The sequence below is a fragment of the Equus caballus genome, chromosome 4 (genome assembly GCF_041296265.1).
Source record: "Equus caballus isolate H_3958 breed thoroughbred chromosome 4, TB-T2T, whole genome shotgun sequence".
In the NCBI taxonomy this organism is placed as follows: Eukaryota; Metazoa; Chordata; class Mammalia; order Perissodactyla; family Equidae; genus Equus; species Equus caballus.
In genome coordinates, this window is record NC_091687.1 from 30,960,084 (window position 1) to 30,975,322 (window position 15,239).

The 15,239-nt window shown below is 34.1% G+C and overlaps 1 protein-coding gene across 19 annotated transcripts in view; it reads right to left on the reverse strand.

The window, feature by feature from the left end:
• Nucleotides 1-15,239, reverse strand: part of CACNA2D1 (calcium voltage-gated channel auxiliary subunit alpha2delta 1) — a 514,911-nt gene that overhangs the window by 230,589 nt on the left and 269,083 nt on the right. For all 19 annotated transcript variants that reach the window (XM_023639081.2, XM_023639086.2, XM_023639083.2 and 16 more), the window contains exon 4: nucleotides 8,973-9,032. In XM_023639081.2, coding sequence (XP_023494849.2) covers nucleotides 8,973-9,032 — 60 coding nt within the window. The remainder of the gene's footprint in view (nucleotides 1-8,972; nucleotides 9,033-15,239) is intronic.

A 15,239-nucleotide genomic window follows, 5' to 3' on the forward strand; every position in this document is an offset into this window, starting at 1 on the left:
AGAACGAGGACAGTCATCTCTGGGACAAGACCAAGTGCACTAACATCAATATTATATATGTCCCAAAGGAAAAGAGAGAGATAAAGGGGCAGAGAATCTATTTGAAGAAATAATAGATAAAAACTTTTTAACTTAGGGAAGTAAGCAGACATCCAGGTACAGGAAGCACAGAGAGAATCAAACAAGATAAACCCAAAGAGGCCCACACGAAGACACATTACAATTAAACTGTTAAGAATTAAAGATAAGGAGAGAATCCTAAAAGACAGAAGAGAAAGGCAACAAGTTACATATAAAGGAAACCCCATAAGGCTATCAGCTGACTTCTCAGCCAAAACCCTAGGCTAGAAGGGAATGGCACAATATATTTAAAGTGCTGAAAAGAAACAACCTACAGCCAAGAATACTCTACCCAGCAAGGTTATCATTCAGAATGTAAAGAGAGATAAAGAGTTTCCTAGCAAGTGAAAATTAAAGGAGTTTATCACCAAGAAACCAGTTTTATAAGAAATGCTAAAGAGATTTATTGAAGTGGGAAACAGAAGACCACAAAGAAGAATAAGCAAATTAAGAAAAATAAAGGCAATAAAGTCACTGGTAAAGGCACAAACGCAGTAAAGGTAGCAGATCAATGAAGATAATATGAAGATCAAAAGGCAAAAGTACTAAAATTACCTATCTCCATGATAAGAGGGTAATGGATACACACACACACACACACACACAAAGAGGTTAGATATGATATCAAAAATATAAAATGTGGGAGGAGGGGAGTAAAACAGCAGAGCTTTAAGAAAGATGTCAAACTAAAGAGGCCATCAACTGAATATAGACTGCCATATACATAGGTTATTATGTATGAACCTCATGAGAACCACAGATCAGAAACCTATAAGAAATACACAAAAAGCTAAGAGAAAGGAAAGCAAACCCAACACTAAAGAAAGAGAAGAAACCACCAGGGAAGAGAGCAAGAGAAGAAGAAAGGAACAGACAGCTACTAAAACACCCAGAAAAAAGTAACAAAATGACAGTAAGTACATACTTATAAATAGCTCCTTTAAATGTCAATGGACTAAATGCTCCAATAAAAACACATAGGCTGGCTGACTAGTTGGAAAACAAGACCTATACATATGGTACATACAAGAGACACACTTCAGACCTAAAAACACTCACAAACCGAAAGTGAAGGGATGGAGAAAGATATTCCATGCAAATGGCAAAGAAAAGAAAGCTGGGGTAGCAATACTTATATCAGACACAATAGACTTTAAAACAAAAACTGTAACAAGAGACAAAGAAGGGCACTTAATAATGACAAAGGAACAATCCACCAAGAGGATATAACATCATAAGGATAAGAGGATGTAAATATCTATGCACCCAATGTAGGAGCACCTAAATATCTAAAGCAATTATTACCAGACATAAAAGGAGAAATAGACAGCAACACAAAAATACTAGTGGACTTTAACACTCCACTTACATCAATGGCTAGATCATCCAAACAGAAGATCAAGAAGGAAATATTGGCCTTAAATGACACATTAGACCAGATGGACTTAGTAAATATATAAAGAACATTCCATCCAAAACCCACAGACTACACATGGAACATTCCCCAGGATAGATCTAATATTAGGGCACAACACAAGTCTCAACAGATTTAAGAAGACTAAAATAATACCAAGCATCTTCTCTGACCACAATAGTGTGAAAGTAGAAATCAACTACAGGAAGAAAATCAGAAAAGCCACAAATACATGGAGATTAAACACAATGCTACTGAACAACAATTGGGTCAATGAAGACATCAAAGGAAAAATAAAAAAAATAGCTGGAGACAAATGAAAATGAAAATACAACATGCCAAAAATCTATGGGATGCACAAAAAAAAAGTTCTAAGAGGGAGGTTTAGAGAAATATAGGCCTACTTCAACAAACAACAAAAAAAATCCCAAACAATCTAGCAGTGCATCTAAAGGAACTGGAAAAAGACCAAACAAAGCCCCAAATCAGTAGAAGGAAAGAAATAATAATCAGTGCAGAAATAAATGAAATAGACACTAAAAACAAACAAACAAAAAAAATTCAATGGAACTAAGAGCTGCTCCTCTGAAAAGATGAAGAAAATTGACAAATTTTTGCTAATTTTTGCTGAGGAAGGCTGGCCCTGAGCTAACATCCATGCCCATCTTCTTCTACTTTATATGTGGGACGCCTATTACAGCATGACTTTTGCCAAGTGGTGCCATGTCCGCACCTAGGATCCTAACCAGCGAACCCCAGGGCCACAGAGAAGCAGAACGTGCAAACTTAACCGCTGCGCCACCTGGCCAGCCCCTGAGTAATTATTTTTTAATCAAAAAATTACGTATAGGCTACTGTCTGTAATGCACTGCACTGGACTACAGTTTTCTAGGTAACGCAATAGCCATAGTTCTTATCCCTAGGAAGTTTACGTTTTAGTGCTGGGAAAAACGTGGAGAAAGGAAAATTATACAGTGAGCACTTACTGGAATAGGAATATATATTGGGCATTAAGAGACTATATAAAACAGACAACAAATCCAAGATTGGTGGATCAAAGCCAAGAAAAAATTGGGGAGAGAGAGGAGAGATTTATAGGCAGAGATTGTCAAAAGGTCTGAAGATGAAGGAGAGAATATCATCTTAAGGAAATGCCAAGTAGTTTACTCTGTTTGGGGCTTAGAATTTCAGGAGAATGGGAATAGCTGCTGGGGAGACGTAACAGAAAAGTTAGGAAAGGTACAACGGAGTCAGATAATGAAGGCCTGGTATACCATTTATGCCAAATGGAAAGTCACTGAAGATTTCTAAATAAGGAAATGAAATGGATGGAAGTTTATGGAGCAAATCTTTGTAGACTATGCATTATATGTAAATTGCAGTGACTTGTAATGCTTATACATTTTTCTTCAACTTTCTAATTCTTTTGTAGTTGAGAAATTAATGCAGTAAACTCTCACCTTAATGCAAATAAGTGTCCAAAAATTTTAATAAAATGCAGCTCAAGTTATAGAGTGGTTAACAAAATCTCCAAGTTCAAAAATTCTCTTATAACAGCTGCAATTTGGCACCAGGTGGTGGCAGTAATCAACCCTAGCTTAAATATCAATGAGGATGATTCTAGGTGCTCTGCATGGTTAGAATTTTTAGTATCTTGGCAGCAAATTCAGGAATCTCCCAATAGTTTAGCAATGTTTTCATCAGCTCACTCCCAGGATACTGAGGCACAGATTGGTCTTGAAAAATACAGAGACCCGCCATCCACCTCCCGTTTCCTAAGTCAGAGATGCATGTCCTTTCCAACTTCTCTCTCCCTTCCTGTGAGGGGGGCAAAAAAGAAAGAAAGAAATTTACCCAGCACCATTTAGACCTAAATTTGCATTATCTCAGGACATATCAGCGTGATGTTTTAGTTTAGGCAGTTCTACTGTACTATCATGTGACCTTGGCTTTAACAGAAATAATAGAAAAAGAGGTCAAGAAGATTATCAGAAAATATTAAAAATAAAACCAATGTTATTGGCTAGGTAGTTAAAGGATAAATATTTTTGCTTATACTATTTTTCAATATAAGAAACAAAAGATAGGTGTTATCATCCAGGATAACCAACAATTTAAAGACCATGGTTATTATTTTCTACTTCGCTGTGTTATAATGCTCTCACCTTGGGCATTTCTATATATGCATAAGTAAAAAGAGTGAAGCACCATAAATTTGCATGACTCTTTCCGTAAAATTGCTTTCCCACAATTTGGGGGTAAATCAATTTTGCATTGTGGCTTCTTTTCATCTATCTGGATAATGAGAATAGATTGACGAGTCTCAAAAGAAAAGCAGTAGAAAAAACTGTTTCCCTGCACTGTAGAAGTGTAGCAAAAACACATTAAAATATGCAAGCTCTTAATTCCAAAAGGGCAATTCAACCAAAAGTAGAAACTAAGAAAGACTAAATCCAGCCAGAGCCTAAAATCATTATGGTGATAGATTAAATTTATTCATTTATTCATTAATACAGAACACCACTCTCCCACTTTTAATTCCTAAAAAGTCAGCTCTTTGGTGCTGGTCCCACGGCTGAGTGGTTAAGTTCGTGTGTTTCCCTTCGGTGGCCCAGGGTTTCATGGGTTCAGATCCTGGGCATGGACATGGCACTGCTCATCAGGCCATACTGAGGTGGCGTCCCACATAGCACAATCAGAGGCACTCACAACTAGAATATGCAACTATGCACAAGGGGGCTTTGTGGAGAAGAAGAAAAGAAAAAAAAATATGGGCAACCAATGTTAGCTCAGGTGCTAATTTAAAAAATAAAAAAAGCCGGCTCTTTCATATCCAAAACCTACACCAAATTATAATTTAGAAGAGTGTTTATCTTTATATATTGTAACCAAAATAAATATAGAATTTTTTTATGGTTTACATATTCACAATTGTCTGTGTTGCAATCAGCAGAAGTGATGCAATTTCATGGAATGAATAGGGTAGATGCAATAATTAAATACATAATGGCAGCACCTATTAATTTAATTCATATAAACACAAAGTTTTAAATATTACAACTTTCTCTTTTTGAGGAAGATTAGCTCTGAACTAACATCTACTGCCAAACCTCCTCTTTTTTTTTTTTTCTGAGGAAGATTGGCCCTGAGCTAACATTCATGCCCATCTTCCTCTATTTTATATGTGGGACACCTGCCACAGCATGGCTTGACAAGCAGTGCATAGATCCACACCTGGGATTCGAACCCGCGAACCCTGGGTCACCAAAGCAAAGCGTTCAAGCTTAAACACTACACCACTGGGCCGGCCCCTAACTATTATAACTTTTAAAGCCACATTTCAAAATATCATTTGAGCAAAGTGATTTTTTGAAGAATATATAAAAATAAAGCTAAATTAGGAGAACTTAATTAGTCTGATTGATACTAAATAACATTCAACTTCACCAGAAAAATTTTCACCTTCTAATTTAGTTTCTCTGTGAAGCTGAAGCCAAAAAAGACACTTCAAATATTTTATTTACTGGCCAATTTCTAGATGTCTGTACTCAGTCTGCATAGTAACAAGCTGATACTAATAAGCCATACATACAGATCCTTCTTATTAAAATACAAATTAGACACCCCTTATGTTTATACATGTGTAAGTACAATTAATATTGCACACTTAGTTAGAAACAAAATTGCTTTAGTTAACCAACCATTGCAAGCAATCAAATGAGATTTCAAATGCAATTGGAAAACATCTCTTCGGTAGAAATAATAGCAATTGTTTCACACAGAACAATTAGTTTTTCAAGCTCTTTTTTCCTTCTCCCACCTGCCCTTAATAAAGTAATTTGTCCATCATAAGTGACATGAAATGCCGCCTTTAATATCCATAAGTGGCACAGAGACCTGAAAGGTAGCTGGTAGACATAACTCATATACAAATATTGGTTTGAACTTGTAAATGCATGATCGCATACACCTTAATCCATTTAGAGTGTATGCCCTTTCTTCCCTCAATTCTACATTCAACGGGCATTGAGTGGGGCTGAGGAAGAGCGTGAATTACGTGAGCCCTTTCTTCCTGCCAGCATTTTAGTGCTTTCCCTTTTGTTCTTGTTGTTCATGAGATTTCTCTATATTACACAGTAGGGAATGTTAATCAACATTCTGCCTAAGTAATACTAATGAAACTTGTCTATTTACACTTGAGGGAAGAATCAGAATATTATATTTCTTTTTGAAATGTTAATGTACTTTTTAGGAAATTATTTTTGCCTTCTAAATCATCTTAGTGTTAAATTATTAAAGGGTGGCATTAAGGAATCACTGCACTGATGCAAACAGTTAAAATACCTTAAAAGATAAACAGATTATAAAATTTAAAAGGAGGACACCTTTTGGAATATGGTAGCATTTAATTTCAAATTAAACATTTTTAAATGGTTAAAATACTGATAAAATTTGCAATTGTTTTGTGTGGTCTCACAAAATAAGGAGATATTTAATGTTGATAATTTCTAATTTCCAACCACAGTTTGAGTTTGATTTGTACTATGGCCTTGAAGGATTTGTTTAACTTTGCGATAAACATGAACTGAAGAGCCAACTAGCTTATCAGGGAAAAGAAGGCAAAGGGGAGAAAGTTTTTTATTTTCGCTATTTACTTACTTGAGTCTGAAGGTTAGGCAATCTCCAATCAGATTCTATTCTCAAACATAAAATCACTGCTATCTCAGTGTTCTACCATCTCACAGTATTTCAAAGGAAAGAGCTATTGTAAAGACTTTACGTATGGCTGATAAGGTAAGATATAGAAAACATCAATTCTCAGTGTGCAAACTGTGACAGATATGTGTCCTGTGAACACTACTCAGAGTCCTTCAAAAAGGGTACTCAGGAAGTGAGTTGACAGGGCTCTAAAGTAACCTAACTTGTATACCTTTTAATCATCTCTTTTGATATCAGTCAATATGTTCACGGCTCCTAAATAAATTGTGAGGTAATCTAGGGGGAAATCAAGAACAGAACTTGTTCAAGAATTCTCCCACATGGTGACCACTATTTGCTAAGAACTCCTAACACTTACTGCGTAAACCTTTTATATTCTATTTAAGCACATAAGGTTTAGTAATGGCTTTTGTGTCACTGTGAGACTGATCTGTCCATTTGTATGACTTCCCAGCAGTGCTTCTGTCTGGATATAGGCACTGAGAGAGTAGATAATAGGGGTTACATTTCAAGGTAAATTTTTTTCATATTTTGAAATCTGACAGATAAGAATACAGCTTAAAATTGTTGGTTCATCATAATTTAATTGGCTTCATTTTTTTCTTTCTTAGCAATACATAAATGATAGGGTGTCTTACATTGACGATGGCTTCAATTCAATAAAATATGGTAATAGTTAACACATACTGTGAGTTTTTGTCTCATCTACAAGGACAATCTCCATTACTTCTGGAAGGAGAAATAAATCATTGCTAAAGTGTTAATTTAGTGTTAATGAGCCCAATATCAAAAAGTTTACAATACATCTGGGAAAGGAAACAACATCCAGAAAGCAATAACATAATAATTAAAAAAAACAATGCCAATGATCTAAAAGGCATTACTATATCCTTACTTGCCAAGATACTGTGGTAAACATTATTTCTCCCTAGAAAACTGAAAAAGACATACAACTAATAATTGACTACCTGAGATATTACTAAATTCATCTAATGCAAAGAAAAGCTTTTTGAACAGCAATGAAATCTATATATTACAGAAACTGATTTGTGTGAACTTAATAATCTTTTCAGTTCTCAGAATTACAAAGATTTAAACTAAAACAGCACTACCTGCACTACACCAATACTAGGCAGAAGACATGGTCCAGCTTTATACCTATTATGACTTGACATGCTTTTATTATGATACCTCTAAATTGGGGGGGAAAGAGCAATTTCCATTTAATATTAGTCAAAGGATATATATTTGGACAAATTAGTTTGGCTGCTTTCTGTCTATTCAAGAAACAAAAGCATTCCAGTTTACTTTCCTTTCATCTAAAACCAACTAACTACATTGTAAACCCCTCTACTCAATGAGACTACAATTTGTCCTCAGTACTCAAGAAGCTTGTGTTTTTAAGTTAATCACTGATTTTTCATTATACATTATGGAGGATCAATTGACCTTTCTTAACCTACCTACGACAAACAGTGTGTACCAAGCCAGTACTTACATGACACCAACAACTGAGGCAATATGATCAATTTACTGAAAGAATGAAACAAATTAACAGTAGTCAAACAGAGTCTCTAGTTTGTAGACTGTTTAAGAAATATAAATTAAGTAGAAAAGATAGTAAAAATAAATAATATCAGAAGTGTCAAGCATGGAAAACTAATCATTATCATATAAGTGAATGATATATCATTTAGTGTATTTTCCTTTGATATACAATACAATCATATAAACGTAAAATCAAAGTATTAATTCCTAATCCTTACTTTAGCATTCTATTGAGGCAGAATTTTCTTACCTTCACATCTGAGATTTTTGTTTTGCAAAACATTCAAAGACAATCAAACAGCACAACCAAGATGTCTCCTATACTCTAATCCTATTTTAAATGAGGGAGGTGAGGTAGAGTTTAACATCCCCAAAATGAGTTGCCTGAACTTTTCCTGTGATCAGAAACTAAAGAGATTTTCATTGTATAAATGAAATACTTCAAAAATGTAACAGAAGTAGTTTAACTGACTATTAAGGACAGACTTCTTCACTGTGCCCCTTGGTTGTAAGAAGATAGATAGACAGATAGATAGACAGACAAACAGACAGATAGCACTCATCGCAAGGAGAATTTCTGCTATTTGCATAATTTACTCAACGACTCTTGGAGCACCAAAACAAGTTTATCAAAAAATACATGCAAAAGCTAGTATCAGCTGGCATTGCTAAAAGTAAGCCAGAGTAGATGAAATATTAATTTTAGCTAAAGTGGAGCAAATTAAATTTTAAGAGGTTTAACACATTTATTCTCACTTTAATTATATAACCCACCATCAAGGTGATTACAATAAACACATTGCTTCTTACAAACTCAAAGTTGTTAAATGCACCTTATTTTTTAACTAGTATATTCACATCTACAAAAATTATTCAGATATTAAAATTTAATACTACTTTTTAATGTAATTAACTTTATAAATACCTTTGAATATGGGAGAACATTTCAAGGGACTTTTTTTTTAATATGGAACATAAGCAAGAAAATTTTGACGAACTTAATTGGCCCTAATTACTCAGAAGCAATTTTTTTAAAGCACTAAAGTGTAGCTGTGTTTTAGTCCCATAACACCATAAGATTCCATCACTAAAAAATATTTTAATGTAATTATAAGTGTCCAAACACAAAATGTCAATCTACTTAAATCAAGTGGTTAAAAAGTTTCCTTACTGCAAAATCCTCCCTCCACTGGTGGGCTGCTTGCACTTTCTCTGCTTCCAAAGCCAGGCGCTGAAAAGGAAACAATAAATTCTTAGAATACAAATGACCACATGATTATACAATTGTTATAACAAATACTTGGGTTTTCAAATCAATAATGAGGACATAAACAGCTGAAGGAATTCCTTATATATGATTCATAAATTCTAATCATTATAATCTAACCTACTAAACTTGATCGACGTGTGCTTACCCTTCAGTAAATACTGTTCTTGAATGCCATTAAGTTTACTCCCTCTGCCATCATCGGCAGGCGTGTCCTCTATGATGCTTCCTTTCAATGACTAACATTTCAGTTTTTAGAAAAACCTTCAATCAGCAGAGTATATAAATCTTGGAAGAATTTTATTTTTAGTAAATACAGTTAAAACATAAATTTCTATATAAGGGGAAGGAAACGACACTAAGAGATCAATGAATATGTGCTAAGCACTATACTGGGCACCTTCTTAACAGCATATTTAGTTTTTAACCAAAAGCCACAAAATGTAATAATTCCCTCCTTGCTGAAGCACATTCTTAACAGTAGCTCTTTCAGAGATAATCTGTGAGTAGCAAACTGTCACAATGCTTACATCTGAAAATGGCTTTATTTCACTTTCACTCTTGTATACTCAAGTAGTCAGAGAATTCTAGGTTCACTTATTTTCCTCTAGCACTTTTCAAATGTTAGTTCATAAGGTTCAGTTGGAGATAAAATGTCTCTTGTTAGTCTGCTAATCACTTTTTGTCGATAATTCTTTTTCCTTCTGCAACAGTTTTTAGAGATTTTTCTCTTTCCCATGTCACCATCATGTTGTCTGTGTAATAAACTCTTACAAGAGACAGTAACCTTTAGTGATTAAGAACACAGATCTGAAACCAGACTGCCTGGATTTACATACCGACCCTGCTGCATACCAGCAGTGCAAACTTGGGAAAAGTTCTCTCTTATTCCATTTTCTCATGTGAATAGTGTGAAAATCTGCCTTATGGATTGTTGAAAGGATTAAATGAATTATTATATATAAAGTGCTTAGAACAGTGCCTGGCAAACAGTAAGTAAGATATGTGTCACCTCTCTGACTCTGAAGAGTAATTATGATTCCATTTGCACTGTGTCCCTCTGAGAAAATAGCTCAGTGCTGAGTTCATCTGTGGCCTGCCCCCAGACACAGCTAGAAGAACGTGGCAGAAATAGGACAAGAATAACAGCAAATATAATAAATGTAAAAATATGGAAGTTCAGGCTACACTGGATAATGGAAACATCCCTTTAGTCCAATTTCTATATTAGTATATTGGATTCTATTCTCTGTTATTTAATATTATAATTTATTCATTTTTCTAAACTATTATGTAGGTATTACAAATGACTACAAAATATTGCCTAATGGGAGATCTCAACTAAAGAATCTCTAGATCAATTTATAGGAAACCTCCAATGCACTTAAATGACAATGGTTTCAGTTTATCAGCTACTAGACAGAAATGGAATATAAGAGGAGCTACTAAATGTTAGAAATTGTACCAGGGAGAGTAACCTAAAAAAGGTCCTCTATTCCTACAAAAACAAGAAACTAAACAGAGCAAAATTTGGAGAAAACAGTATACATTGCAGTAATACTGCATCACAATACTTTTGGAAATTCAAATTCAGTGTGAAAATGTAGCCAAAAAGTAAATAAAATGGCAAAGGAAATGGAAATGGAAGCAATTTCTTTACAGGAAACTTCAGTATGGAAAGATAAAGAAAGAAAAGACAGAATGAGAAAATAAACACGAAGGCACATTATTAACAAAAGTCAGAATGTAAGTCTTCTCTCATTTTTCACAGGCAATATAAGAACAGCTAAATGTTCATATGTATGAGGCAAATAATAAATGTAAGCATTTTGTGAATTTAAACCAAATACTGGATAAAATGTAAATAAGTTAAGTAAAAGATTTTAGATTAAGAACTGTTAGAACTCTAAACTGTCTTTAAGTCTTGGAGAAGGGTAGTAAGATTTTTCTTTGCACAAAGCACAGAAGGAGGATGACACCCCAACAAACAAAACACGTCAGCAGACATTCACCCACAGGGCCACACATGGTTCTCAAGCCACAAGCTCTAACTCTACCATGCTGTTCCCTACTCTGGATAACATGAGAAAGTACTACAACTTAACTGATCTGACCCAAAGTCACACGGCTTATGATATGAACATAATTCATGTTTAATAATCCATAATGACAGTAATCACAACAGTTAATTATTTCCAGAAAAAAATTAAAAAGGGATGAACAATAGCAACAAATTATAAGACAGTTCTAGGAGGAGGAAAGTCCAAATCAGTTTTATTTCTAATATACATTTTTAAACACTAATTTTATGATTTAAATGCCATTTGTTGCAAGATTCTGAAATAGTTTTAGAAACCTAGGCTATGTAGCTATGTGTAAGAAAAACAGTGTACTTTAAAAAGTTAGTTTGCAGCTCCAAAGTTGCTAATTTTATATCCCCAGGGTAGAAATCTAGAAACACACAATCATGAAAACTCACTGCTGTTATCTTCTTTGTTCAGGAAGAAATTAAGGAAATATTTTTTTACCTAGCAAATTTCATGATAAAGCATAATACTGAAACCTAGATACCCAGAGAGCCTATCCTGGGGACTATTACAAACAGTTGCTGATGGTGCTCTTTCTTGTGGCAAAAGCCCAGTTAGTCACGACTTATAGAATACGGACATGTCTTCTGGACACTTCAAGTCCCTAATTAACTGCTATTCTGGTCAAGTGACATTTTATTTCTAAAGCCAGTGATCTACCATTAAATGCCACAGGCAAACTGTGTTGAGACTGATAAAAGTCCTACCTAATAAAGTGCGAATATTTGCTCGGTAGAGCATCTCTGTTTCCATAGTTGGCTATATAAGTATATCCTGTAATGATAAGTCACTTCAGAAAAAAGAAAACGTCTTTTTTCTCATTTAATTTATAGTATACTTTAATATAGTATCAAACATTAAAAGTAGACCAAGCACTAGATAGAAACAAAAAACCCAGCTCAGCATAAATACCTATGAGAGAAAATTGAAATTTAATTCTGCTCACATTAAGATAAGCCAGAAAGACTCATTAAATGGCTTTATTGTAAATGAAACAGCACACGTGTATATGAAAATCCTTTAGGTATGGAATGACAAGTATATATACAATGTCATAGATGTATTAATGCTATATACATCCCTACCTACCTATTGGTTTGAGCATTTAAAATAGAAAATCATTTTAAAGACTATTCTAGGGACTCACAAGTTTAACAAAATGGACTTGAACCCAAGCCCTATGACTCCAAAGCTTCTGCTCATTCCACAAAACCAATCTTTTGTCTCCATCAAACCCATCAAAAGTGTTTATATCACCAGATATTCACAGAATATAAGGCAGTGTAATAATATCAAAACCAAACACTATTTCAGGTTGATGGAAAATTGCCCAGCAGATTTTAGAAATTGCTAAAGACAAAATACAAAAACAGCACAAAAAAATCATATGTCAGTTTGGAAACTGTCTTTGTGTAGATCTTGCCCTCAAATCCTGAGAGAATATTGCTAATCAGAGAAAAAGATTTTCATAAACAGTGATCTGCAGGGGAAAAAAAGAAAAGAAACAGAAACAGAGAACGGGAGAAGTTTTATCAGATCAAAGAAAGATCAGCTCCCTTGAAGGCCTATTCATTCTCCACCTTCACCTCGTGTCATATCTTTATCTCTTCCACTAGCATTGAATTCTGTCAGGTGATACGAAAGTCTAATAAAAGCAGTATAATTATACAGTGTATAAAGAAATAATCCTATCATTCTCCTTAACAATACCTAAATATGTTTTCTCAAATAGACTATTTTCCAAACCTGTAAATAATTTGATTCCTAGACCGTAAGTTAATTGCAGATAAGATAAAAGAAGTTTTCTGAAATATTGAATTATAAATAATTTTCTGTTATAACTTTGAAAGGAAACCTTCAGGGACCATATGACAGTTCAGTTAGACTCTGATAACGTTGACACTCATGTGGAAAACAGGAACTGACTCAGAAATATCATTCAAAGAAACATTTAATTCAAAACAATTGCTTTGGCTAGCATATGTCAAGATTTTTCTTTCTAATAAGGAGGCAATAGATACCCGCCATAGACTATTCTAAGTAAAACATGCATGTGCGATGAAATTAATGTTCAAACAGTCAACGCCCAACAAGGATTAGCAAATTATTACATTAGGCCTATGTTGACAATTTTTTTATCACTCTAATGAGTTTTGCCTATCTTCATCAAACATTTTTAACATATCAAAAGAATCAGAATAATTACTTGAATGATCTAACAATACCTACTGAAAATAGCAGACTTAGGTGAATGAACAGAATTATATGTTTTGAAGAAAAGTGTATAGATACAATCAATTACTTTGGAGCAACAGTATAATAAGCATGCACTTTTGAATCAGACAGATCTGATTTGCAATTCTAGTGCTGCTATTTACTGTGGGATGTTAAGCAATGGACTTAACAATTTCCAGCATCTAGGAATAATACCTTATATATTTTCTATTTGGTATGCTAAATATCTAGCACATTATAAACAACAAAGTTTTGCTTCCATTTGAATCTTACAAACATAAGTTCATAGAATAGACTATGTTAGAACTATAATCAGTAAGGACCACTTCAACATACATGAGTGAAATAAATGAGAATGTCTTAATGGTCCCTAAATTTTCACTGTATTTTGCCCTACAGAAAAGCTCTTGACTGTAGACCCATATGGAAGTCCAAAAGCATATGCAATCCAGGGAGTATAACAGTTTAATATAACAGTCAATAAAATGAGTTCAATTTTATTTTATTTTTACCATAAATGGAATGAGAAAGGAGAGCAGATCATTATGCTTTGCTTTCTCATCTTAATTTCGGAACCATTAAAAAAAGATAGTGAGGTGTGACATTTCTTCAGCATTTCTTACACTGATAGGAAGCAGTGAAGACTTCAGTAGACAAGACAACACCATACCTCCACTAATGGCTAGTATAATATTCCATCTAAAGGGCAAAAATGCTCTTCTCTTTCCAATAACCTAGCCAAATAATGGGAAACAATACAAAATGTTTATTTAAAGTCACATAAAACAATGCATTACAATGTTTATTTAAACTCATATAAATATATATGCCCAGCAGAATTCTACCAAAGCCTTCTAGCAACTCGTTATATCCTAGTGAACAAGGATATTACTATGACAATCTTAATGTGTAGAGAAATTGCTTTATGTTTTTTCAAAATGACATCTGCTGTACTTACATATTATTTAAAACGTTTCTATAAAGAAACATTATTGATACCTTGAAAACATCTATTGGCTAAAGAAGCCAGGTTGGATACTGAGATTTGAGGTTAAAAAGTTATAGGAATAGGTTAACCAAGAGAGTTAACTTTGGCATATTTCAACACCTGAGAACTGTGAACATCAGGATGAGGAGGAAACATATCTCCAGGATAATAAGTATAGTGTTTGTTTGCTTTAATTCAATAAATATTTCCTAAGCACTTACTACATGCAAGTGTTTAGGAAATAAAAATACAGGACATATTTCTTGCTTGCAAAGGCAATTTATATAAATCCACATATCATATACTATGGAATACACATATATACACACAAATAACATCATGTGGTGAGTGTTTGACACGTGCTTTCTTAATGGTTACAATATATATGCTTGTTAGTTTTACTTTACTTCAGTGGAATTTGCCACATGGAGAATAAATTTTTTGTTTTGTTTTGTTTTGTTTTTGCTGAGGAAGATTTGCCCTGAGCTAACATCTGTTGCCAATCTTCCTCTTTTTCTATGTGAGCCCTTGCTGCAACATGGCCACTGACAGACGAGTGGTGTAAGTCCATGCCTGGGAACTGAACCCGGGCTGCAGAAGCAGAGCATGCCGAACTTAAGCACTAGGCCACCGGAACTGGTCCAAAAAATTTTTAGAAGTACTGCTTTTATTGAGAATGAAAATATCTCAAAATTAAAAGACAGGAAGGATTCTAAAAAGAGTGAGTGCTGCTAGCCAATGACAGTTTTTACCCACAGGTCTTTTTATTTGCTCGATTTGAGGGCAGATTAAAAATATTGAAAGCACAGAAAAAATAGTTTGGAACCTATTACCCAGAATTCTTCTTTATCTTTTTTATAT